General features: G+C 40.8%; 1 protein-coding gene across 1 annotated transcript; it reads left to right on the top strand.

Annotated features, from left to right (window-relative positions):
* Positions 1-344: 344 nt before the first annotated feature.
* Positions 345-27,216, top strand: HNRNPLL (heterogeneous nuclear ribonucleoprotein L like). Its single transcript, XM_068186471.1, has 13 exons — positions 345-660; positions 8,902-9,020; positions 9,134-9,371; positions 12,565-12,650; positions 14,514-14,610; positions 14,715-14,787; positions 18,717-18,788; positions 20,293-20,510; positions 20,674-20,795; positions 21,432-21,633; positions 22,512-22,569; positions 22,676-22,774; positions 23,917-27,216. The coding sequence occupies exons 1-13, from the start codon at positions 451-453 to the stop codon at positions 23,970-23,972; spliced, it is 1,650 nt and encodes a 549-aa protein (XP_068042572.1). The 5' UTR covers positions 345-450; the 3' UTR covers positions 23,973-27,216.

The raw sequence follows: 27,216 nt of genomic DNA, 5'->3' as shown, positions 1-27,216 counted from the left end.
GCTGCCCCATCAGCCGGCGGCTCTAGGAAGGAGACAAAGGCGGCGGGGGCAGCCGGAGGCGTTGATCGGCAAGGAAGAGGCCCCGGGCCGGGGGCGCAGGGCGGGCACTGGGGGACCCTCGGTTCGCCTCCCGCCGCCTCCCCCCGACCGAGCCCTCAGGCACGGCAGCGAGGGGGCGGGGCCGAGGCGGCCCCACAGCGCGGTGACGGGCGCGCTCCCTGTCCAATCGAACTGCGCTGCTTTCTGATGGACGCGCGTGCTGACCAATCGTCGCGCGGCGCCCGCTCCCTCCTCGGCTTGGAGCCAATCGCGGCGCCTGCGGCGGGCGGGGAGGCGGGGCCGTGTGCGGGGGCCGGGACACAGAGCATCGCTCGGGCTCGGTGCCGCCGCCGGCTCCGACCCCGCTCCCGCGTCGTCTCCCCCGCCGGCCGCCCCTTCCCTCCCGCGGACATGTCGTCGCCGTCGTCCGGAGAGCGGTACGAGGAGGAAGAGGAGGAGGAGGAGGAAGACGGCGCCTACGAGAGCCAGGCCAAGCGGCTGAAGCCCAGCGCCGCTGCCGAGGAAGGCGAGATCGAGTACAGCGGCGCGGAGGAGAGCGACGGCCGGCGGGACAAGCCCCCCGCACCGCGCGGCGGCGGCGGCGGCGGCTTCTCGGGCGGGGTGAGGGCCGCGGGGCCGGCGGGCAGGGGGCGGCTTCCCCTCAGGCTGCCGGCAGGGGGAGGGGACCCGTCCCGCCCCGCTCCGCCCCTGCCGCGGGCGAGGCCGCGACCGCCGCCGGCGCTGCTCCCCGGGCAGGGGGCCGTGCTCGGGGAGGGGCGGGGGGCTTCCCACGGCCGCGAGGCCTTCCCGGGGTCGGAGCCCTCTGCCCGCTTCCCGGGCATGGAGGCGCTTCCGGCGGGGTGGGAATGGCGGGGGCTCCGGGCCGGTGCTTGCTCCGCTCCGCGCTGCCCGCCGCCGGCGTGCGCTCGTTCCTCGGCGCCCCCGGCATGGGCTGAGCCCGCAGCCCGAGGGCTGGATGGGTGTGGGGGATGTGGCTTCGGGAGCTCGCGGGTCGCGCTGCTCCGCGGGCAGCTGCGTGCCTTTCGGGCTGTCGCCATTGCAAGTTTCGTGCCGGCCTGTTGCTGAGCGTAACTATAGAAACACCGGGCGGGCGGGCGGCGGCGGGGGCTGCAGCCGCGGCCGAGGCTTTCTTTCCTCCTCCCTTCTACCTTTGTGTCTGGCGCCGTACGGCGATAAGGCTGATCGCTAACCATTGCCTCCTCTAAAAAATAATTTCTAATTCTGCTTTCTTCCTCCCTCCATCACACGACTATGATCACCATCGTTCACTTTTTTTTTTTTTTTTTTTTGCTATGTACCTTTTTCTCCTGATTTTGCATCTGAGTATCAAGGTAGTCCTTGACCCATACATTTGAGCTAACGAGACTTTTCTGTCTACTGTTTGATTCCTTATCTAATTGTCCATCTGATTGCAACCATTTTTCTCCTTGATGGCTCTTTCTGTTTCTTACTTGAATAAGCCAAATCAAGAAAACATCGACTTAATGTCAAAGCTTGAAATTTGGAATAGCCGTTTTGTGATGTGTTAAAATGAACTTGTTTGTCACTGGGATGAGTTAATGAGGGAGCATTTGCTGTTACCATTTCTCCATCAGTTAAATCTATTGCAAGGGCAGGTGCCTGGTAAATTCGTCGTGGTTTAACCCTCTCCTGCAGCCAAGCACTGCACAGCTGTGTCCTGGCTGGCCTGATGGGGGAGGGAATCAAAAGGGTACAAGTGAGGAAAATCCTGCTCTCCTTTCTTCTTCCCCCACTTTATATGCTGAGCAGGATTTCATAGGGTCTGGGATATCCCTGAGGTCACTTGGGGTCACTGTCTCAGCTGTGCTCACATGTGGAGCTGCAGGAGAAGCAGAGAAGGCCTTGATTCTTGTTCAGCAGGAAGGAAAACCTCTGTATTATCAACACTGTTTCGAGCACGTATCCAAAATACAGCCCATACTACTGTGGAGAAAATTAATCTTACCCCAGCCCAAAGCAGCACATTATTACAAAAGTTTCCTGATAAACTGTAACAAAATAAATTTCCAGAGAGAGCTGTTTTAACTCTCAAGTTTCTTGTGACAGAGCATCATCTCTGTTGCAGTGAAGACTTAGTAATGTGCTCTGTCTTAAAGGCCAGTGCTGAAAGAAATCCTCATATTTAAGTTATCTGGAAAGTTTGTCATGAAGGAGGGCTGAACGCCATGCAGTGAGTGTTTCAAGTAGAAAGGAGATTCTGCTTTTGCCTTTCCTCTTTTCTGCTAGTTATTGTATTTGTGTTTTTCCTTCTTTCTGGGCTCTGGCTCAGCGTGTCTTCATGATGTCTCAGTTTATCCAAGTTTACCCTTCATGGTAATGAGAGCGTGGCGTATGTAACTTCACCTTTTGGATCTCAAGTATGGCATGTGCTGAGGCTTGTGAGTAAAGAAACTGAAACAAATGTGTAGCAAGTCCAGAACATGGGGGGTTTTCAGCACCTGCTTGTGTCATTGACAATTTATTAGCAAAACTATATTCACAGATTCAGTGTTGGAGAGGCAGGAGTTGTCTTGATGTTGGAAATGAAACTGGTTTCTTAAGCATAAGCTGTAATATCAAAGGAAATATGAAAAGTGAATGAACAAGTGCTTTTGTTAGTAATTTTACGTGAAGCTTTTAATAGCAAAATGCCGACTTCTGTTGAGTTAGTTAATGTGAATTTTCGTGGTTTTTTCTCTCTAACAGCTACAAAAATGTGCAGGAAACTTACGTATTCCGTGAGGTATCTTACTCATTCCTCTGCAGGGAAATGTCCTCAGCTTATAAAAGTTGTATGGGGTTGAGACATACAAGATGAAGGTAGGCTGAGAGGAGGGAAGAAGTGTAAGTGTCCTGGATTCCTCAGAAGAGAGCAGAAAAATAAGTAGGTGGAACTATAGCGAATGGGGAATTAGGAGGAGAAATGGGAAATGATGGTGACATGATGATAAGAAATGGATGATCAGGGTAAAGAGTGATATGGGTCTGGCAGCCTTATGATTTGTTGGGTGTTTGGGTTTTTGGGTTTTTAAAAATGATTTAAAGAATATTTTTGAATTTTATTTATTTTTCCTTCACATATGCACTGAAATATCAGGGAACTGTACACTCATATGGGTTATATGCCCTTGTATAAAATCTCTTTTGAGCTAGGACTCCTCTGGCAGGTTGGTGGGGTCACCCTCCTGGCCTGTATGTATTATTGTGGCAGTTTCCTGTTCTGGGATTGTTGGATTTGGCTGAAGAAAGCCTTCATACTACTATTTTTTTTATTTTGTTTTGTGTCTTTTGTTGTTGTGGGGTTTGTTTTGGTTTGATTTTTTGAAAAGGGTGTCTAGAAATCTCTATGTGAGAGCCAGAAGGAATCCAACATTTATTTTGCTCTTTATTTTCCTCTGTTTCTCACTTGTGGGGACACTTCTTGTAAGCCAGAGGTTTACCCTCTGCTTCATGGCTCATCTCCAGGCTGATGAGCCAGGAAGAGACCAGGATGTTGACCAGGGAAAGGAGCAGGATGTGTTCCTGCAGAAGTATTCAGTGGGGGAGAGTGTGATTTGGAAGAATGACCTTTGCAGAAGCAGTGTTGAGTGGTGGTGAAGCCCTGTCAGAGGAATCAGAATTGCAGTGTAGCAGAGGGTCAGGACACTGGGATAAATGTGGGCTGAGAGCTGTGTTTAAGAGAATTTTGAGGGCCTTTCAGCTCCATCCCCTGTCCCTCCCTTGAATGCCGGTTTTATGGATTAATGTCATATTTATACCACCTGTAGCATTCATTTCCCTCACTGTCTCTGACATACCTACTCCTAAGCATTCTTGTGAAGTCAGGAAGATCTGTTATCCCTGTTCTTACAGTTGGGGAAGTGAGATGTGGTGTCTAAATACACAAACAGAGCTATCAGCTGCTGCAAGGTAAAACAGGGATGTGATCTTGCAGCTTCTCAGCCACCCTGTTGAAACCTCCTGGGTGCTAAATGGAAAGCAGCTCTCCTTGCAACTCAGTTGCTTTGTGTCTAACACAGGCAGTGTGGTAACAGCAGCTAAATGCAATGGGTTCAGATCTTCACCTATTTTGCAGTGACTTGTCAATTTCATCAATAAACTCCATCCTAGAAGCTGGTTTTGAGTAAATGTAAAAAAAAAAAAAATCCAAAACATTACCTTCAGGCTGGTTCTTCTTCCAGTATCTCAGGCTGAATCTCCTAATGATGTTTTGTTGTGTAGGGTTTTGTTTTGGGATGTTGTGTGCTTGGTTTCATTTATTTATTTATTTATTTACGTATTTTTAAGGATATTCAGATTGTCATGAGCAGAGAGGAAAATAGAATAGACTGTTTCAGTTGAAAGGGACCTGGGACAATGATATGTTCCAAATACCTGACCATTTCAGGTCAAGTTCAGAGTTAGCAGAAGGGGTCATAGTGCAGGTATTCTTTCTGTAGCAGTTGAAATCATTGAAAGGACACAGTGGTGGAGATGCATTAAACAAAGAGAAATGATACCTAAAGTCCTCATCCATTACAAAACTAAATTATCAGGTAACCTTCCAGAGTATGGGGTGTGATTAATCTTAACCCCTTTCTTCTTTGTAGCCCTGCCCCCCAGGCCCCTAAACCAACCAACAACAATTAAAAAAAGCACAAATCCAGGATATACAAAACTGATGCATTCTTCCACTGCTGTGGAACCATAACTTAGTCTTGTCTGCTTGATTCTTCTGACGCACTTCCCCCCACCCACCACCAGTCCTGTTGTATCTGTAAAACAAATTTCAGACCAGTTAAGAGGGATGCAGAGAGAGGAGAAAGTTGAGAGTGAATAAGTTATCTGAAAGGTGAGAAACTAAATAAGAGTATATTAGGTACTTGACAGAGGGAATATGAAGAAGTGCCATCCTTTTGCAGTGAGGGGGGAAAAAAGAGAGATGGAGGAGGTAATTAGTGCAAAGACAAAGAAGCAGGTGCTCAAAAAAAGGTAGTACAAATTAATAGGTCTAATATGAGTTTACTGACTGGAAAGCGTCTGACTGGAGAAAGGATAAAGGACACATTTTTGTGCAAACAGTTGGTGAGCAATTTCTAATCTGGAGTTGATGAGCAAGACAGGCATCATCCTACAGCCCATGATGACTTCCTTTCTCTTTGGAATTGCAAGCTGTAATTAGTTGGCAAGAAACCATTGATATGTTTCAAATGTTGTCTAGAGGTATGTAGGTCACCAAAAAATGGATGTTAAAATGCCACAGCTGTTCTCTGAAGCTGCTTCTGTTGCAGTCTTAGGTATGTGAAGTCACTTGTTTGTACTTCATCTGCTTGGATATGTCTGTGCTTCCCTTTGTGCCTCAGCTTTGTTTCAGGGTAAGGATTTTTATGCTCCTGGTTTCTTTCTCGAGGAAAACCTTTTCTGTCCTTGTTCCTGGTCTTGAGCAGGAAGCCTGTTCCATTATCTATTTAAATTAACTGCATTTTCTGTCCAGCCTAATGATTCTTCAAGAAATCATTACTGAGCTTTCAAATCCCCTTAAGATATATATATATATTAATGGTACAGTACATTGGCTACCCTGTTCTCCTGGCTTTGGTGGAGTGCAAGTATGGTGTTGGAGTTTTGCATGGGGCTTCTGTGCTCTTGTGGGAGCTGAGTTACTGAAAGACTCCTTTGTAGGCAGGGAAATACTGGTGGTTGTTAGTCAGTGTGTGAGCAGATGCTTTGATGTAACCTTTGTCTGCGTGCCAACTATAGCACATGTAGTTTTCAAGATACAGTAGCTGTGAGTTCTTGGTCGAAATCCTGCATTGTTCTTCTCTGGGGAGAAATTCCAGCAGCAGTTGGATGAGCTGTGAATGTTGTGACCTTAGCTGCACACTTTACACTCTGCAGACACGTCTGATTTTTCATGTGGTCTCGTGGTTTTATTTCTCCTTCTAGAGGAAATCCAGGGTCATTCCAGATTTGCTTGATACTGCAGCTTTGTAGCTGCAAAACTTGTTTGACAATAGTATGTGTGTCTGCCCTTTGTGAAGACTTTCCTTGCACCCAAATATCTACCCGTGGCACGTGTCCCCATCCTTCACCAACCCATGTGCTCTGTGAGCATCAGTTTGAGGCTTCCTGGCTTGGGACTGATTTATGCTTGGTTCTTGTGCTGCCATTCACTGCTGCTGGCTAGAAACTATTTGGAGTAAAGCAGAGACCCTCTGCTTTGGCCACCTCAGTGGTTTTATGTGAATAAAAGTGGTTCTGAAGTTCTCTGTAGGTAAGTCCTTAAGTTCTTCACGGCAGGTGGCTGAGATATCACTCGTTTGTTTGTGTTTGTGATTTTTTTGGGGGTGGGTGGGTTGTTTTTCTGTCTTTGTTTTAGGGGAGTTTTTTGGGTTTTTTTTATTCCATGCTTCTCAAACTTCTGGGCAGGTTGCTATAATGGCAGTTTTTTGTTCTTTCTAAATCTCTTGCTAAATCTTGCTAAAAGAACGCCTTCTGTATGATGTTTTGGGAGAAGGAAATGGGGATTGGAAAGCCAAACTTTGCTTTAATGATAACAGGAAGCAAAATTTGTATTTGTTGATACTCTGCAGAATTGCAGACACCTGTACGTATTCATGTAACTCATGGATAATGGATTTGAAGATGCAAAAGTCTTAATTTTTGAGAGAATTTGCACTATTAGAAAGATTTGTATCTACTAGTACCTTCTAGTAGATAAAAACACAAAGGAATGTGCATAACAAGGAAGCATGAACTGAAACTAAACCAGAAGTTTGAGCTGGGAAGGGGAGGGAGAACGAAATACTCTTCTGAGTATCCATTCTCTGAAAAGCTTGATGTGCTTTATGGAAATATTAGTTCAAAAAGGTAGTGAGTAGCAAGTACTAAGTTGCTAGTAACTATTCCTTGTGGTGAGTCTGCTTCAATGAGCAAATCATTGCTGCATTCACCATGAGATTAGACAGAAATAATATCAGACGGGATTTGTCGAGTGAATTAAAGAAACCTAAAAGGAAATGCATCCTCCTGGCACTAACTGGGATCTTAATATAGTAGCAAGTATGCAGGGCAATGAATAATTGATGTAATCATTTTTGATTGTTCTGTAGACTGTAAATAAAGTAAAGGTGCCTGTTATTTCAACATCTTAGAGTAATAGGGTTTGCAGAAAAAAGTGGTAGTTATTGTTAGTTTCCTCTTGAAGTTTTCCTCAGGTGCTTTTTTTCTGTGTATGTGGGTTAAGAACATATAAGCTGAAAATAAAGTCTTCCTGTAGCTCTGTTCCTTCTGCAATTGCCTAAGCATTTGCAGTTCAAAGTATTTTAACCTCCTGTAACTACTTTGATCACTGCTCCTGCTGTAGACCGGAGCTGATTGATTCAGGATACAAGGTAACTTACTCAAATATCACCAGAGGTGTTTTCCCAGCATTGCCACAGTTCTTACTCAAAGAAACGTGTTGCCTCTCAAAATGCTTTCCTACTGCAAACAAATAAAATGTAAGGTAAGCTTAAAATATTACACAGCAGATTGTTCTGACATCTGAGGAAGCCTGAAGTGCTGGCTTTTGATTCAAACAGAATGGTCAATTCTTCGATTTAAAGGAAAAAATCTGTAATTGTTCAGTGAGAACTGTTCATGGAACCACAAGAGTTAAACACACAAGACTCAATTTGTAGTTATCTGGAATGTGTTTTTTTCCTGGCATCTGTAGTTCAAATGGACAGAGAAGAGAGGAATGTCTAACAGTAGTAGCAATCATTGTGGTTAATTATTGGAGCTCAATGCTCCTTTGTGCTATAAATGAGAATCTCTCTCAAGTTCCAGAAGATGTTGTGCTGCTGCTTAAATGAAAAATCAACAAGACTTGATCTGTTAGATGGAACACATTGATGTTTTCACTAAATTTGAGTACATCAACTTCACACTGCTGTTACAAATATGAAATTTGGATGCTGGGTATTTGCAGTATATTTTAGTGTGTCCTTTATTTATTATTTCTAATCTTTTTTTGATCATCTCTCATTTTTGGCTTACTTTTTTTCTTCTTTTTTGTACCCTCCATGTCCTAGAATATTTAAGGTAAATTTCAGCCTTACTTCAGGGTTTTCATGGAAAGATGAGCTGATTCCAACCCCAGTTCTTGAGTTGACCAGAATTGAGCCTGTCTGAAAGTAGCTATGAAAAATATTAATGGTGGGAATTTTGTGTGCTAATGTATGATGTCTGGATCCATTAATAGTAGTCAGCCTTGGGGTGAAAAGAACCCCACATGTACAGAAATTGTGAGGTTTTAAAAACATGTGTGTTCAGAATTAGAAGGAAGGTTCGGTTTATTTCAACCATAATCCAGAGCTGGCATTTTCTTGCATTGTGGAGTGTTGGAAAAATTTTTGTGTTCAGTTTACAGTGAGGGATGGCCCTCATTTGTTCTTGCTTTTTTATTCTCCCAGCCTGTCTCAAAAAAATTCCGGCATCAGCAAGCAGAGTGTCAGAAATATTTTAGCTGTTGGATATGTCCTAATTTTTTTTTTTATGCTCCTAATGAATAGGGTGTGTGTAAGACCTCCTGCAATTCAATCAGTGTTACATGGCTGCTTTTTTTAAATACCAGAAAAATCCTGTGTGTGCAAACAGATTAATTAAATCTGAAAAGCTTTTTATTTTAAGTAGACTTCAGCAACTGAACTTGGCAATCCGTTTGGAAAGAAAAGTTAAATAATTTAACACATGCTTAGATTGTGCATTTAGATGGCTGCTTCTGGATCCAGTGTAGTGTCTACCAAGTATTTAATTTTAATTAATGATAGGAGTGTTCCTTGCTCTGTGTTGAATTTTAAAGTGTCATTTTGTTGCTAGGATGCCGGGGGAAGTCATCACAAAGTCTCTGTTTCTCCTGTCGTCCATGTCCGAGGGCTGTGTGAATCTGTCGTGGAAGCAGATCTCGTGGAAGCTCTTGAGAAGTTTGGAACCATATGGTATGTCTTTGATAGGAATTGTTTGGAGAAAAACACGCCATAAATGACCATCATGGGCCCTGGGTGTTGTTCTGAGTGAGCAGGAAGCCTTAGTGTGCCGTTTCCCTCACCAGCTATGTCATGATGATGCCGTTCAAGCGCCAGGCTCTGGTGGAGTTTGAAAACGTGGAGAGTGCAAAGAAATGTGTGACATTTGCAGCAGATGAACCTGTGTACATTGCTGGGCAGCAGGCCTTCTTCAACTACTCCACAAGCAAGAGGATCACCCGGCCAGGGAACACTGATGACCCATCCGGTGGGAATAAAGTTCTCCTGTTGTCAATTCAGAATCCTCTCTACCCGATTACAGTGGTATGTTTCGTCTTCTTCTTGTGTTTATATTTTTGTATATTCACATAGGTAACACACATGTTCTTAAAACAAGGTTTTTCAAGATGATTCAGTCTCACAGAGATATTTTGCAATACATTTGGAGACTTCGGAAGTGAGGATTTTGAAAGGTGTAAGTTGCTGCATGCTTCTGGAGTATTTCCAAATGTGTTGCCACAACATCAAGATTGTTATTGAGCCTTTAGGCTCTGAGTGGTGTATCTTTAAAGAACAGGGACTTTTTCCAGTAGGGAAGGGTTATTTTATTGCAGTCCTTCTTAAGTATTTCCTTTGTGGAAAGGTGAAACCTTTATCTTCTGATGATCAACTCCAGTTTGATGGAATCTTCCTCACTTTTATTTGGGCCAACATACTTTCCTTTGTAGTATTCCAAGTTGTACCATTTAAACAGTTGCATCCTAATTTATTGCCATTTATTAATGGCACGTGTACATGTTTTTTTAAAGACACAGGGGATTTTTGTTATTGTTATTTAAGCATTTATGTTTTATCATGCATTAAATGCTTTTATTTTTCATAGGAGATTTTATAGTAGATGTTAAATTACACAGAAATATTTCAGGAAAAAAATCTAAAATTGTGTATTATGATACAAGTGTGAGTCCATTTTCTTAGGGATGTAGAATGGTATGGATCAATCAAAGTGTTTGGGGTGTGTGGAACCAAGTAACTTAATGCAAGCATTAAGTTTTATTTAATGTGCTGTATATTATGAGAGCAAATTGACTGCAACTTAATATTCCTGAAATTACCTCAAGTAGTCAGTTCCACATCATGCTGTCTGCTTCACTGTCTTGAGAGTATGGATAGTTTTTTGTCTGTTGATTCATCAGTGAATGATGAATTTTGTTTTTCCTGTCAATTTTCTTTATAGAAAAGCATGCCATGGTATGAGTTGCTTTTTAGCGTTTAAAAACAAACCTGCTCTGAGCTGTGTGAACAAACCCACTGACTGACTTAAAGTATTCTTTGCACATGACTGTAATACATATTTTGGAAACTCTGTTTCATTCATGCATTTTAAATTTGCCTTCCATGAGCTGCTGAGTTGAAGGTGGATGCTTGAAGAAAACTGGGAGCAGAAGCCTGGTTCTGGGCTAGGAGAATTCCATGGGAATTCTGAGGATGAAGTCTCTGGCACAGTAGCTCCCTTTTAAAAACAAACAACCCACCTCTTCAGCATATACAAATGAGTGCTAGGAGCAGGCAGATTTCCAGAATTTCTGGCAAGCAGCACAGCTCATTGAAGGCAGTGTGGTCACAGCAACTGGGGAGAGCAGCTGTGCCCATAACAGCTAAAAATGTGGCGAGAAAAATACAAATTTTGCACTTGTCCCGTGGGTTAAAAACTAGTTAATTTAAGAATGCCTCAGGCCAAGTCTGCGTTATTTAACAAGCCCATCCCCAACAAAAGAAAACAAAAATCAACAAAACATCCTAACCCCTCAAAAAAAAAAAGGCACAGTACTACTTCTTCCTCTTCAACACTCTTCTTAAATTTGAGCTACAGTTAGGAAAAAAGAGATGAAAAATTGCAACCAGTTTTAAGTGGCAAGTCTGAATATCTGCAGTAAACTGTTGTAAAGTTTTTAAGAGCTTTACTTTAAAAACAAGATAGAGTTTTTGGGGAGACATTGATCTGTTCAAAGACATCTTGTGGCAGAAGCAAAATTGTTCTAAAATTCCAATTGTGATCAGCTTCTTTCACAGAACATTTTTGGTTTTTTTGAGGGATGTAACAGCAAAGGGCAAGAAGAGCAAATGAGCTGTATTTAATTCCTAATTGCTTTTCATCCCTATGTGATAGGGGTGTTGGTGTTTTGAACAGTTTTCCCCAAGATGTCATGTACAGGTCTTTGAAGTTCAGTTTCCTTGTTTCCTTACCTGTGGGCAGAACTTTTTCAGGGATTTTTTTGTTCAAAGAGACTTTCCCACATGCACGAGGAAGGTGAGGTGTACCTTGGTAACTGAATTATGATATTCTAGTGTGTATATAATACAAGTGCTTAAATTCTTAATAAATAGCCCTCATTATTGTGTCTGTGAACCACTTCATTGATTTGGTAATATAAAGAAGCTGAATTATGAAAGATAATGAAAAAATCCAGCTCTGTGTGTGACTGCTGGTTAATGACACTGATAGGATTTTGAGTAGACCTTACATTTTGAAAGACAGTTTTTTTGGTTTTAATTAAGTTGCTGTGAAGAAATTTTTTGAGGGACAAATTGTGAAGGAAAGTCGTATGAAAATTAATGTTACCTGGAGCTAGAAAGTTTCTAAGAAGCTTTTCTCTGAAACAGGAGAGATGGTGGGCAGCCTTTTGTGCTGCCAAGCGTGCTGTAAATCTCACAGGCCTTATTTTTTATGAGTTCAGGCTGTGTGGGCTGTGTCTGTTTTAGTTTTAAGAAATCCACATGCCCCCTAGTCCTTTGCCTCCCAATTGCTTTTTTACTCTGCAAAACATAATATTTATATATGGTATAGTATAATAATAAATATTATACCTACTTCCTTTGCCTCTTCTCCCTCTTGACCCCCAAATAAACCTGAGGATATACACCAAGATCTTGGAATGATCCTTTTGGTATTTCGTTTAGATAAAAAGAAAGGAAGGAGCACAGCACCCACTTGCTGCAGGTGAAAGAAAACTGTTGAAATTCTCATTTTGATGAGCTACGTTTACATTTTGAACTATTCCTGGTTAGTCTCTGAAAAAGAACACGAGCTCAGCTGCTGGAAACCTATGAAATGTGTTACAAGTGTCACTTTGTCTCTGCTGTGGTAGAAATGCTGCAGGGCAGTGCTTCAAAGGTAACTGAGCTTGAGACATGGATGCAGTTACTGGGTTTTAACACAGCTGAAGATACTTGTTAAACCACTATTTGCATGAGTACTTCTTATGGAAGTCTTTTCCTGTATTTCAGATTTCATTGCCTGTAGTATACTGATATGTAAAGCAAGATCATGACTGATCTGACTGAAAAATCCAATCATGACTGTATTAATTGTAGAGGGGAAAATAAGAAATGGAAAGTTTACAAGCCTTTTCTTTGCTCTTTGGCTTTTAAATGCCACTGCAAGAAAATGTTCTGTGGATCAAAAGTGATTGTAATTTCACATCTGACTAAAAATTTTTTTTTTCTTCTTCCTTAGGATGTTTTGTACACTGTGTGCAACCCTGTTGGAAAAGTTCAGCGCATTGTTATATTCAAGAGAAATGGAATACAAGCCATGGTTGAATATCCTTTTTGAGTCTGATTTTTTTTTCTGTCGGTTCTTGACTCCACTTGGGTTTTAACATGAAAATGTCAGAAAAATACCATGTGATTTTGAGACCAAATTATTTCTTCATTTCTGTGTAAGACATGGTAACTTCTAATTTTTTGTATGTCTACAAGACAAAGTAGTACTTGCACATTTCATCTTTTTATGAGAATGGCATTGTCAACAGTGGTTGATAACCATGTTTATAGTCCCTCAGGCCTAATAATTGCGGACATGAATTACATCATAGATTTGACAACCCCTTATATGCACCTTTATACACAAAAGTCTCATGGCTTCTGCCTGTGTTGATACTCAGGAAATGGGTAAGGGATTGCAGAGGTGCAGTTTGTTGTCTTCAGGCTCTTCTAAAACAGTCCCAGTATGTACTGCTTGTCTTACTATTTTGACTTTATAAAGCAAAGACCAGCTTAGGCATCCTTGACCTTGCTTCTTGGGCATTATGTGTTGAAGAAATTCCCTGCTCTATTATCCTACTGTTTACTCTATTTGCAGCCTTAAGTTGTTTATGGGTTGAATGTTCAGAATTGTTGTGTGTTGCTGTGGTTTGTGAAGTCCAAAGGCTGATATGATTAGGCCTTAATTAATGAAACTCTGCCAGCCCTCTTCTAAAGCTTTATTTACATCAATTTTTTAGCTATTATCTGGACAAAATTTGCCAAATTATTTTGCATTACTTTGTGATTTCAGATGCTACCAATGTGATGGCTGCCTTGATGATTTTCCAGGCAAAGGGAACTACCTAACTTCTATTAAATCAAACTAATTGCTGTTTATCTATGTAGAAAACTTAAACTGTGTGTCCCAACAGACAATAATTTGACTTACTGTATGTGTTAAGTTTGTCATAAATGGAATTGTCAGATCAGATGACTTGCACAATTTGGGGTTATTCTTCATCTTTTGAGAGATTTGGGAAGTTGTGGGGAGGGTCCTGCACACACTCAGAAACGACCATAGATGTGTCCTTTGAGTTAAATTCTGTGACATGTCTTTTATTGAAAAGGAAACCAGTCAGCAATTGACAGAAAACTCACAAATGTGAGTGAAGTAATGCAGCAGCAAGGTAAACAGTTGGGGGTGGCAAGGAAAGTGAGCTTCAATGAAAGCCTTATCTGAAAACTTCAGAAATTTACTCAAATCTAAATGCTACTTGAAGTACCCGTTACTTCTGCAATTCTGGCTAGTGTCAGTTTCTTATAGGTCTGGGCAGCTTAACTTTCCTAATTTTCAAGTTCCACAGTGAACCTGTGTCACTTTAGAAGAAGCTGGGCTGCAGGAATGTGGTAAAACCAAGGCACGTTCTGTTGTTTTGGACTTTTTCTAAAATGTCACTAAATGATATCAAGACATGGTGCAAAAGGTCTGTTCTGCTGCAAAGTTCAGGCTTTCTGACACCATATATTATTGAGTATGGGTGAGGTCACGGGTTGTGATGTGCCAAGGCTCAGGCACATTTTTTTGCTAATCACAAAATTAATCTTGGAGTATGAGTAGCATATGAAATAACTTGGAGCCAGGTACATGCATCTGCCTGTTGTATTTTTTTGAGGCAAGATGAGTATTTGTTCACTCCAGGTCTCTCTTTTAGAGACTCCAGGTCTCTCTTTTAGTGGGGTTTTTTTGTCTAATGAGCTAAAAAGGGTGTACACTTAATCCTTTTTGGTATAAAGTAACTACTGTGATAACTTTCCGTGGAGTTCTTTTAGTGCATACAATAGTGAAAACCTGCAGGCTACAGAAGTAAAAAGGCCCTATCAGATAAAAGGGACGTGAATGAGACACCTGGGGAAAAAGATCCTTAACATGATGTGTATGTTTGAATCAGTGTTTTGTGCCCAGAAGGCGAAGGCTGCACTCAATGGAGCAGATATCTATGCAGGATGCTGCACACTAAAAATTGAATATGCAAGGGTAATGCTTGGACCTTCTCTTTTAATTTTACTCCCAAAAAAAGAAAAAAAAATAGAGCATATAGTCAAGGCTTAACCTCTTTCACTTTTACTTTATTTGAACAGCCAACTCGACTTAATGTCATTAGGAACGACAACGATAGCTGGGACTACACTAAGCCATATCTGGGCCGCCGAGGTAGGTTGTGATCCATTCTCACTGTAGCTGTTTGACTGTACTAAAGCCAGCCCTTCACACGTGGTCAGGCTGTGTGGCAGCAGTCCTTCCAAAGCAGGCCAGTGCTGCTGGAGGCTGTGCCAGCGCAGGGAATTAACCCTGAGCCCTAGTGCCCCCTACTGCCGTGTGCTTGAGCCACTTAGTGCAACAAGGAGCCCACACCTCCAAGCACCTTCGCAGTTCTCAAGGACTTGCATTTCTCCAAGCAGCTCTCTCTCTTTGGAGGAGAGGAAACCTGGCACAGACTATTCCTTATAAACTACAAACTTGCACACTGCTTCTCCTTCGAAAGGACTCTTTTCCCCTATGTTGGACAAGGCATTAAGAAGGATAGAGGACTTCAGCAGGCTGACTCTACACTTCATCATGCACCACATCGGCATCAGCAAAAAAAAACCCCAAACAAACAAAAAAACCCTCTGAAAAACCTCAGACTTGCAGTTCACCTTGTCTGCATACTGCATGCACCACCACCACAAGTTTTTAAAGGAGGACATTTTCAGTACTTCAGATTTGTGTGGGATGAATAACATGATAGACTGTACCCATTCTGTTCAAGTTTGTATGTATGCTGGTTTTATTTCCCTTAAAATTATCACCGAAAAATCGAGAACCTACAAAATTAAGAACCTCTTGTTGATATCATTGACATTGTAATCTTTTTATTACTTGCTGTATGTGAGAGTTGCATTCAGACTTAACAATGTAAATATTGTTTAGTAGTAGGGAAATTCAATCCTTATATGCAGATAGTTGGAACTGAGCAGTGCAATACCAATAATAATAATACTACTAATACCCCTCAGCTATACTTAAGTAATAAAATAGGGAGATTCATAATTGGTGCAGGCATACTGTCTCTTAAGTACTCAGCTGTAAAAATTCTCAGAGCTTAACTCATGTCAGTGGAAACTATGATTATATATGTACAGTCAAACTGCTGTCTAGCCTAACTCCTGTTAAGCGTTTATTTTAAAATAACCAAAAATCTGTAACTATTGAGTGCAGTGTTCAGTAACCTATGTACAATAATATGTTCAATGTAAAGTTAGAAAAGTGAAGACAATGTGACCAAGATAGAGAATCTACTTATCAAAAGCTACATGAGAACTAGGGCTTTGGCTGTCTCAAGAGATTTGCACTTTCAGAGTAATTCTGCAGAGACACTGGGCTTGTGAAACTGTTGTACAACTAAAAACTCAGGGCTTGGCTTTTCATAATGAAGTTCTTGTAAAAAGTTAACAAGGGAGCTACAGTATTGGTTGCAGCTTGTAGATGATGACTATTTGTATTGGGATTCAATTTTTTTCTCAAATTCTTGAGTCAAAGAAAAGGGATCCTGAAGAAACTCAAAGACAAGGAAAAAATCTAAAGGTTTGAATTTGAAAAATTGAAAGGATTCATTTGACCCTTGTATCTTTTGATCATTGCAGTGTTTGGAGGCTGACTTGTAACACTGTGCATCTAAATGCATTATGTAATTGGTCTGCAGATACGTATGACTGTATGAACTGAAATTTCCCCAGACTCGAGCAAACAGTGGGAAATGAAAAACTTAGGATAGGTGTGGCTTGCTCTTTTTTGAAGAACTCTGCTCTTTTGTTTTTCTTTTATTTCTGTCTCTATTCTCTATACATAAGCGCCCTACTGCACATAAGAGGAAAAAAAATTAGACTTGTATTTTATATCTATCTATCTATCTCAATCATTACATTTTCTATGTAGCATGATTTTTCATTTAGTGCCATCCACATCCATTTATGTGGACAATGGGAATATAAATTGTTGAAAGTAAAATGTACTTGAGAAAACAGGCATCTAGAGCAGTTTTGCTCATGAAGTAATCCAGGAGTTGGGGTTTTCTCTGAAGGAGTTTATGTATTTGTCCTTCAGCTCACTCTTGCAACGGCACTATTTGGGTTTTGAACATAGCGTGACCTGAGCTGTAGGGCTCTCACTGCAGCAAAGATCTTACCCCAAAGGAATTTCATTCCAAGGACAGACGTGCCAATAAATCCTTTCAGAATTTCACACCTGCCCTTCAAATGTTAGGAAGGAAATGCATTTTACTAATGATTTCTTTCAAGAAGTGTTCTTTATGGTAATAAACTGCCCATAGTCTTTCTCCACTGAAGTAAACTTCCTAACAAGTGTTTGCTGCTATGAACTCATATTGCATTAGATTGAATGAAATAAACCCACCTGACTTAGTATTCTACTGGCCTTTAGCCAGAAATTTCCAACTGTCATTAGGAGCATTTCTTTTGGTGGTAATACCAGCTTGCTCAGTGACTCAAGGACCCGATGTACAAACAAAACTAAAAATCAAGGAACCCAAGCTTAAACAAAATTATAAAGAACCTTTCCTTTCAGAATTGTTTTAAATACAGGTCTGTTCTCGTGGCTCAGTGCTTGTTTACACAAGTATTTGTACTGGCACAATCCAGGGGCTTTGCACAAGGAAGGAATAAGCATGGGGCAAGGAGAGACTTGCACCACCATGAGGAGGAAATATTTGTCAAACTTTTTTCACAGAATTCTTTATTTGAAGATTATGATTCTTGACTATATTTTACTGTTGGCAGTTTCAAAGCATTAGTTCCACAGATTGGAATTACAAAACTGATTTTTCTGGAAGACTATTACTGTGTACAGTTTAAGTGCTCAAAATACTTGATCTGACTGCTCATTTTGCTTTCTAGAGCCAAGAACCAGAGCTGTTCCCCTGAAAGGGAGTGGAAAAGTAAACTTGACAGTAATCTTTCTTCTATATATTTGAAAGTGTTCAGGACTGCTCTCTCTTCAGATTTTACTGCCAAAGTAAATATCTGACTTGGAACCTGGCCTCAAAATCCTGAGCAGAAGGGGCCACATGTGTTTTCATCTACCACTGTTGTGTAATCAAATAGTTCCTGTTTTTTGGGGAAAATACCTCCAACTGCATTGGGCTGGAGTTACTCTTTTCAGCAGTCATACTTAAATTTCCTGAGAATTGTTGTAAACTGATAAATGCCTTGCCCCATCTTTTTTCAATGTGGCTTTTTTTTTTTTTTAATTGTAAGAAAAGAATTGTTGCTTACCACAAAGAAATCTGGAAGTTTAGATATTTTTTTGTCATGCAGCATGGATCTGATTGGAAAATACAGCTTTGGCTGTGAGGCATTGCTTCCCTCCATTAATGTAGACCCCTTGCTTAACTTTATATCCTAGAGAACTGGGTTTTCTTAAAGGATTGACTGTTGTTTAAGTGCATTACTCAGTGATACTTTCCCTCAGTTGAACTGCTATGTGCTGCTGATAATGCCACAATGTACAATCCTTTCAGCACACCCATAAATCAGTAGGTGTTCTGTAAATATATATGTACACATATGTAATGCTCTCTGTTTACTGATTATGAAACCATGTAATACAGGTTGTTGTTGGCTTATGCTGAAACTTCTTGAAAGAAGCCCACTTTGAAAATGTGTTGCTGTTGAAGCTAATATTATGATTCAGGTACTGTCTTTCAAAAGTACTGCATTTCAAATTTGTTTTAAGAGACACATGGGTAAATCCTGCTGTATGGTGTTTTCTATACTAATGTGTGGTGTTTGTTTAGGAGAACTATTGGGTATCTCCATAAACTTTAAATGTCTGCATCTCCTCATTGGCCACTGCCCCCAGTCAACTTAAGTGCAGTTTGTTATACAGATGGCAGTCTTTTAATTTTGGTGTCCCAGGGCTACAGCTTGTATTTTTAGACGTAGAGTGAATGAGAAATCGTTTATAAAATTAACAAGGACTCAAATTACCTTTTCACTTCTTAACTAGAAGCTTTGTGTCTTAACTGGAGAAATCAAGTGCCTGGTTGTGCATACTAAACTGATTTCTTTCCCTTCCCACGTTAGACAGAGGGAAGGGCCGGCAGAGACAAGCTATTTTGGGAGAGCACCCATCATCCTTTAGACATGATGGCTATGGTAAGTAACATGGGATGACAGCTGGTAATGATTTCTTACATGCTCTGTGGAATTCTAAATATTAATCAATGCTTGGCTGTGGTTCCCTTCAGCATGAGCAGTTCATCTGCAGTGCTGTCAGTCTGTCTCCTGACTGGAGACACTGAACACTGCTGGTTCAGTGAAACCATGTGCACTCATTGCCTCACCTCTTCCTGTCACCCAAAGCATTCAGCTCTACAGGTTTATTCCTTGGAAGAAAGTTTCCTTTCAGTTGCCATCACCCTGGCAATGGGTAGAAAATGATACCTGGATTGGGAAAGCAGTTTTCTTCTAGAAGGTGGCAACGTAGCGTGATCAGTGGTTTGGTACAACAGAGAGCTCTGGTGTTTTTGCATGCAAAGCTATGAATTGTTGGCATTTGCACTTCTGATTTAAGTGATTCAGAGAAGGTACAGCTATGTGACTGTAGAAGATTGATATTTTGGAATCAGTGCTATAAAGTACTGTGTTTTTTACCAGTGCTCTCTGTAAGGCAAGACCTGCTGTCGCTTTCATGTGCTGAGCGAAGACCTTAGGGTGGAGAAACAAATGTCCCCACTCACATGTGACTTTTCTAGTTATTTACTCTCTCAGCTGTCAGGTGCAATATGATTTGTCTTGCCTCTTTCTTTTCAAAGGTATTTATGATATTTTACAATGTAGGTTGACATCCTCTTTACCCCTTCCAAAGGTTCATCAAATCTCCAGCATTTCCAAGTCCCACCTTGATTCAGTGATGTTCTTTTTTCACTCTTCTGATATCTTTCTACCTTAAGTAATGTGTCCATCTCCTCCTATACTACTCTTTGCCTGTCATTACTGCTTTTTGCTGGGAAAAAAAGACAAATATTCCTTTTATACTTGGCTATGTGAGTTTCACATTATTTTTGTCTCAGAAAAATCCTCCCCTTGGTCTGTAATACTGACATTTTCTGTGAACAGAGGTATTGCTTACTAGTAATGTCTCATCACTGAAAGGAAAAAAAAAAAAAGAAATTGTCTATTTCAACTTGTAACTTTTATCTATAGTGGAAAGTAGGATCACTTCATTTTGCATTAGTGTGGGGGTTTAAGTATTCCTGTTTCTTCCAAATGAGCATTTTGTAGAAAGGCAGGCTTCTGACTTAATCTCATGTCTCTGGGAAAAAGAGCTGTGTCATCTCCTGACCTCTGTCTCACCCCTTTTGGTTTGTTTTCCCGACTTTGTAATATTCTTTCTTGGTGTCATGTAGCTCTGTAACTAGATGGGAATATTCCTGAATGTTGATTTTAATTATTTCATCTAATACATTTTTGTTCAACTATTTTGCACGCTGCAGGGAAGAGAATGATTTTTGTAAATACTGGAATATCTTTTTTTCAGCAATTGCTGTAACCTTCTACCCCTCCTTTAAATGTACATTATGTACGTGGGCTTTGATGCATGATTAAGTAGTGAAAATGATTTCAAACAACATAAAACCATGGTCTCTCACCTCCTTAGGCTCCCATGGTCCTTTGTTGCCCTTGCCAAGCCGGTACCGCATGGGATCTCGGGACACTCCAGAACTCGTTGCTTATCCCTTGCCGCAGGCATCCTCCTCTTACATGCACGGTGGGAATCCTTCTGGGTCAGTTGTCATGGTTAGTGGGTTGCATCAGCTCAAGATGAACTGCTCAAGGGTATTCAACCTGTTCTGCTTGTATGGAAACATTGAGAAGGTAAGGCATAATTGATTAGAAACTTGGAAACTGCTGTAGTTCTTTCAAATGCTTTGGAAAAAGCCTGTCTGAGATTGTCTAAAAATATATCCTAATGTTTTATAAAACTATTGGTTGAGCTCTTTGTTGCAATGTATGTTTTTTTTTACCTTATCTGTCTTAGGTGAAATTTATGAAGACTATTCCAGGCACAGCACTGGTTGAAATGGGTGATGAATATGCTGTAGAAAGAGCAGTCACACATCTCAATAATGTCAAGTTATTTGGAAAGAGACTCAATGTCTGGTAAATATGTTTTATCAGATTAATAGTCCACCAGTGGGCAGATGGAATGAGATTTCAAAGGGACAATATCACATTACTCTGTTATCGTTGTTATGATTTCCAATTTGCAACTGTTTATTTTGGCTTTCAGCTGAAGGAGGGTGAATTTAGGTTAGATATGAGGAAGAAATTCTTTACTGTGAGGCTGGTGAGGCACTGGCACAGGTTGCCCCGAGAAGCTGAGGATGCACCATCCCTGGAAGTGTTCAAGGCCAGGTTGGATGGGAATTTGAGCAACCTGCTCTAGTAGAAGCTGTTCCTGCCCATGGCAGGGGGTTGGAAGGATTAAGGATTAACGGTTAAGGTCCCTTTCAACCCTAACCACTCTAAGATTTATTACTATTTATAATTTTATTTATTTACATTCATAAAGCATATTGTCATTACATGGATTGGCCACTGATAAACTGTATTCCATAGTGTGTCTTAGCCATTCTTTCTGCATTTTTCAAGGAAGGTATCAAATCCAACCCATCCTGTTCTTACTGTATTTATTTCAAATTATTATAAAGAAACATCAACTCTTTTCTAGTTAGATAATAATCTGCAAAGTATGATAGCCGTAATTATTTAAGAAACTTTATCCCTAAATTCCAGTGTTTCCAAGCAGCACTCAGTAGTTCCAAGCCAGATATTTGAACTGGAGGACGGCACGAGTAGTTACAAGGATTTTGCCATGAGTAAGAACAATCGCTTCACCAGTGCTGGCCAAGCATCCAAGAACATCATCCAGCCACCCTCCTGTGTGCTGCACTACTACAACGTTCCCCTGTGTGTGACTGAGGAAACGTTTGTAAAGGTAAGCACTTGGAGTGACTGACATGCAGTGCTCTCTGGGCTCTGTCCTGGCTTCTCATGGTGCTGCTTTTAAAAACAAGTAACTGGGAGGCTTGTAGCAGAGCCACTGGGAGAGGGCTGTTCCTTAAAATGTATTTCTAGCCCATCTGGATATGTTTACAATTCTGGAGTTACTGTCTCAATTTTATTTGTTTATATTTTTTAATGTGAGAAACAAAATCTTGAAAATAAAGTTGAGGAGCTTAATTTGGGTGGGTTTTGGAGGAAGAGGAAAAGACACAAAGCCAAATGCATGAAAGTTAGGACTGCAGCTCACAAAGGATTTACTGACTCCCTCTAATGACTGCTAGGATGTTTTGGAATGGAGACAAGCATGCACCTGGAACCCTTGGCACAGTTTTATCCTAAATGAACTCTGGATGCTTAAAACATGCAGTACTGGGCCTCTTTAAGTGGAGGCAGTGGCAAGATTGCTGACAGTTCAGTGAGTTCTTTTTCAGTTCAATAAAATATATTTTTCCAACTTTGTCTGGAAGTGAACTCTGGTTCCCAAGTGGTGTCCTTGTATGAACAACTTCAGAGCTACTGTATTGGAGTAGCAATGTCAAAAAGTAGAACTTGTTATTATTTAAATACATTTCTGGAGATAGCAGTGATATCACAGATACAGGAGCCTTGTTTTACATACTACAGAATTGTATTCTAAAGAGCTACCAATCTAAACATAGTTTTAAATGATTTGCCATAAATTCTTGCAAACTCTCTTAAAAAGTCAGAGTCTTCCTTTTTGTGTGTCTCTGCCAGGAACTTGGAATTTTTGCTAACTTGTTTATGTGCACTTTTGCTGGAGTTTTACCTCTTATTTTATTTTTGTGACAGTTATGTGAGGATCATGAAGTTCTCAGCTTTATTAAATACAAAGTGTTTGACCCAAAACGTAAGTAAAATTTGACCTGTTTGGGAAGTTCCTTGATTCCAGTTTTGATCTGAGTATCCACTGTCAGGAGATATTACTGATCCCCTTTTATTTCTCATCTTGACAGCTTCTGCCAAAACACTGTCTGGTCTGTTGGAATGGGAATGTAAGACAGATGCAGTGGAAGCTCTCACTGTACTTAATCACTACCAGATAAGAGTCCCAAGTAAGTAAATTTTCCTGATCTTGCTGCTGGAATCTTTTTTTCTGTGGAGAAGTTGAGGGTTCTGGTAGCCACGACCATGATCAGAGGGCTGGAGCACCTCTCCTGTGAGGAAAGGCTGAGAGAGCTGGGGTTGGTCAGCTTGGAGAAGAGAAGGCTCCAGGATGACCTTAATGGTGGCCTTTCAGTGCTTTAAAAGTGGGCCTGTAAAAAAAGAGGGAGAGTGACTTTTGACATGGGCAGACAGTGATAGGAGAAGGGCTAAGGGTTCTAAACTCAGAGAGATTTAGGCTTTAGATGTTAGGAAGATGTTCTTGACTCTGAGGCTGGTGAGGCACTGGCACAGGTTGTCCAGAGAAGCTGTGGATGCCCCATCCCTGGAAGTGTTCAAGGCCAGGCTGGATGGGGCTCTGAGCAATCTGGTCTAGCGTGTGGCATCCCTGCGCATGGCAGGAGCGGGGAACTGGATGATCCAATGAGATGATCCCTTCCGACCAAACCCTTCTGAGATTCTTTCACAATAACTATAGAGAAATCTGCAATGTCTTGAACAGAGGATTCTTTAAGTTACTCAGCTCATTGCTCTCCTGTAGCACATTCCCTTTGAAACTAGAAATTGTGAAGCCAAGCTGAATTTAGTTCCAAACTAGCAAGAATAGAGTGGTGTGAGTTCACCTGCTAAACAAGTACACAATAGACCAGATCTGCACTGAACCATTAAGACAGTTTACTGAATTAAATGGAATTTTTCCAGGTGTTCCCAGACATAATACTGAATCCAGGCCAGTGTCTAATATTATTTTAAACTACCTCCTTCTAACTGTTATGAGTTTGTCTCCCTGTGAAGTATTAACAGGTTAAATCTTTTCTATTCCCCCACACCTTTGGTCCACCTTCTTAATAATGGACCTTAGGGGGAGGATATTTTTGCAGATAGTAAGGATAACACACAGTTCACAGTTTCAGCTTTATCTCAGTTTGGAGAGCTGGTAACAGCAGAAAAGCTTTCCCTTTCAATGTGAAAAGGGCAAACCCCAGTGGGGGTGTGAGTGTGCAGCACACAGGACTGGTGAACTGCCAGGGTGTGGAAGGTGGATCAGCAGGAGAGCTGTGCCCACGGTGTGTTCTGTGTTGTCTCCTCACAGATGGCTCCAACCCTTACACCTTGAAGCTTTGCTTTTCTACTTCATCCCATTTATAGAGGAGAGGACAGCATGTTAAGAGCTACGTTCACCCGGATTTGCAAGTTAAAAACTACACTTCGTTCACAAAGCTCTAAAGTGGTTGTTCTAATGTTGCCTTGTTTCAACTTAATTCTAATATCTTTTATCTTGTTTTATAATAAATGGATGTTCCTTCATAAATACAAACCAGATTTTTTTTATTTTTGCCTCTGAGAAGAACATGTTGTAAGCTTACTACAAAGTTTGTATTTTGTTAGTGTAGTATCTTCAAATGTCTAAAGAAGCACCAGTAGGATAAACAAGATTGTTTCTTTTCAAAAAATGAAATATATTTGCATTTTCAAAACGTTAAAGATTAGCAAGTATTTTTCCATTTGTAGTCTTAATTGGCAGATAGAACTATTAAAGCAGAATTTTAAATGTAGAACTTGTTTTTCAGTATGTTAAGTAGTGAAGTATGTTGCAATACTAAAAAGAAGCTTGTATTTATAAAATGCTTTGATCGGGTTAATGTTGCACATACTGAACTTTTAGTAGTACAGAATTGATTTATAGTTTCAAACAGAGCTAATGTAGAAAATTATTAAGTATGTACACGTGTATGGTAAGAATTCATACTTATTTAAAGTGGTTTTCTTTGTTTTTTTTTTTTAAAAACTATTTTCCATTTGCATTAGCATGATGCCATCTCCAGCTAGTCCCAGCATAGGGGCCTTTTAAAAATTAAAATTGCAAGCCTGTATCAATGTGTTCATCCTCATTTTCCATGATTTAAACTTAAATCTTTGGTGTTTAACATATCCTTTTGACTCTTTTTTTAAAGCAGTGGTTATGATAAGTACTAAATGGTAAAAGTCTTGGGGGGGTGACAACATGGATCACGGTAGAAACCAAGGTGGCTAAAATAGTTAAAACAAAAAGAAACTCCCCCCCTATATCCTTTCATACCTGGACAGTTAATCCAATGTTTTCTTCTGTCTGATTTGTTTTAAACATCTATTATGACCATGAAAGAATTCATTGAGTGAATAGCCTTGGCTTGTCTGTAGTTTAAGATGAGGTAATCTCAGTGGGATTCAGGTAAAGCAACTGACTGTGTGATGTGAAATTAATGAGGTGAGAAATCTTCCACTTTGGAGAAGATAATTTGTTCTGTCCCAGTACTTTGAAACCTGTCTTCTGGAACTGGAGTTGTGTCTTGTTTGGGCTAAGCCCCCAGAAAGAGGAATCCAAGCAGTGGAGACTGGGAGCTGCGAGTTGTCCTAGGCTCTGTGCGTGTTCCCCTTTCTGAATTTGCAGTGGATTGCTGAGGGCTTCTTTCAGTTCTGTTCTTAGTCATTGCAGAGAAGTTACTTTATCAGCTATTTTATGCTTTCTCCTACAAGTTCTTTGTTCTGTCTTTCTGGATTTTATCAATATCCATCCTTTATGCAAGATGATTTGTGCAGAGTGCTTGTCCTTGAGAGATTATGTTGTAGGATGTTTACATTGCACATCTTTCAATACGGACTGGATTTTCCCCATTCTTAATTTCAAGGCAAATATTCCTCATCATACAAGGGAAAATGTATCAGATGTCCTTCAGGTTTTCTCATCAACAGTGATTCATTTTTGCCCTGTCTACCTCTGTTTTGTTCATGCTTCAAGTAAGAAGTGCTTCAGGTAACAAGTGTTTTAGATATTCACATCAGGCTTTTAATATGTCTGAACTGGGAACTGAAAACCAGCTGCTCTTTGGCAGGTCTTTCAGCACAGGGTTTGGAATAATCCCAGCCTCCTGTCTGTGAGGTGGCAATGAGACTTTCATTTTAGGGGCACTGCTGAGACTCTTTCAGCCTCAGTGCTCTTTCCCCCAGAAATTGCTTCCAGACAGCTCCAGCACAGAAGTCCACATGCCATATCTTGCTGCTGGTGAAATGCTCTGTGCTGCTTAGTGTTTTGACTGTAAAAAATCTCTCCCAATCTCTCATTTCTCCTTAATCAACTTGAATGTTCTATGGAAGCCTGTTTTCTTCTGTCACAATTTCCATTGCTGGTTGTGTTAATGTAGTTCCAAAAGTCGTTTGTAGTAGCATTAAAAACAGTCTGTTTTCAAATTGCAGTGTGGGATGAGTGACCTGTAAAACATTCTGGTTTCATTAAACAAAAAAAACCAAAAAAAAAAAAACCCAAAAAGAAAAAGAAAAAAGAAAAAGAAATGCACTTTAATGTTTTGGTGTCCTCAGTGGATCACAGCATTCAGTGCCTAAGATGTTCAGGTGAAAGGCATCTTTCCTGTGTCTTCCCAGGTCAAATGGAGCATGGTTCTGGGTGTATCATAGAGGACTTGATAGCAGCTGGAAGGCCCATGTGCAAAATGAGCAGCCTGTGCTATGTAAAGCAGAAGAGAGAGAAGACTGAAGAATTGTGCAATCTTCTTTCTCACAAAATAATCATCTTATTCATGTCTTCATGAGAACAGGAAAGATTTCTTGTTGGTGTTTTGCTGTTAAAAGAAAATAATGTTTTCTCTTGGGCCTACAAGAGTGGATGCTTGTCCTCAGGAAGGAATGAGGTTGGTCTTCTTCCACACATGAGGTCTGTGTTCACCTTTAATCTTGCTCTTTAGAACAGAGCCCAAACAGTGGGGCAAGTGGGGAACCAGTTGCTCCAGAGGGAGTGAAGTTTGTCTCTCATTTGGCAGTGGTATTACCATACTTCTTAGATTAAAATTAAACCTTCAAGGTCTCTTAATGTAGGGTTTTTCCCTGTCACTTTTGCATAAGTCACACAAGCAAAACATTGAACATTGCTGTGCAGGTTCTCTGCTTGGAAGCAGCTGTCATTCACAATGTAATATCTTCATGTCTGTCCCACTGTTTGTTTTGTTGGGTTTTGTTTGTTGGTGATGTTTTGTTTGTTTTCCAATTGATCACCTTTCACTGGGGGTAAAGATGTGTTGAGGTGGAGATATGCTCCTCTTCTCATGATACTCTAATTCTTACTTATATTTATTTTTCCTTACATGCAAGAAGTGTGAAGAGTTGTTTTTTGACTTTCTATACCACCACAGCAAGATAGAGTGTATTGCTAGGGTGGGGAAAGAGAAGAGTTAAAAGAAACCATGGAGGCCATGTTTGGGTGTCCTGCTTTGTGAAAGGAATGATACAACTGGACGTGGTGTCACTAAGTCTGTCTTTTAGAAAGGGATAATGCTTGGGGCAAGCTGGCTTGTTACTGGCTGAAACCCTTTTGTTGTAATTAAATGCAACTTGCTCCTTT

This window comes from Anomalospiza imberbis, chromosome 3 (genome assembly GCF_031753505.1).
Source record: "Anomalospiza imberbis isolate Cuckoo-Finch-1a 21T00152 chromosome 3, ASM3175350v1, whole genome shotgun sequence".
NCBI lineage: Eukaryota > Metazoa > Chordata > Aves > Passeriformes > Viduidae > Anomalospiza > Anomalospiza imberbis.
The sequence above is the reverse complement of the archived record's forward strand: the minus strand, read 5'-3'. Positions and strand labels throughout refer to the sequence as shown.

Excerpts from the sequence above, each read along its gene's own strand:
- HNRNPLL (XM_068186471.1), top strand. The coding sequence starts at position 451 with ATGTCGTCGCCGTCGTCCGGAGAGCGGTACGAGGAGGAAGAGGAGGAG. Across the intron at positions 661-8,901 it reads GCGGCGGCTTCTCGGGCGGG|GATGCCGGGGGAAGTCATCA; the intron begins GTGAGGGCCGCG and ends TTTTGTTGCTAG. Across the intron at positions 14,788-18,716 it reads GCCATATCTGGGCCGCCGAG|ACAGAGGGAAGGGCCGGCAG; the intron begins GTAGGTTGTGAT and ends TTCCCACGTTAG.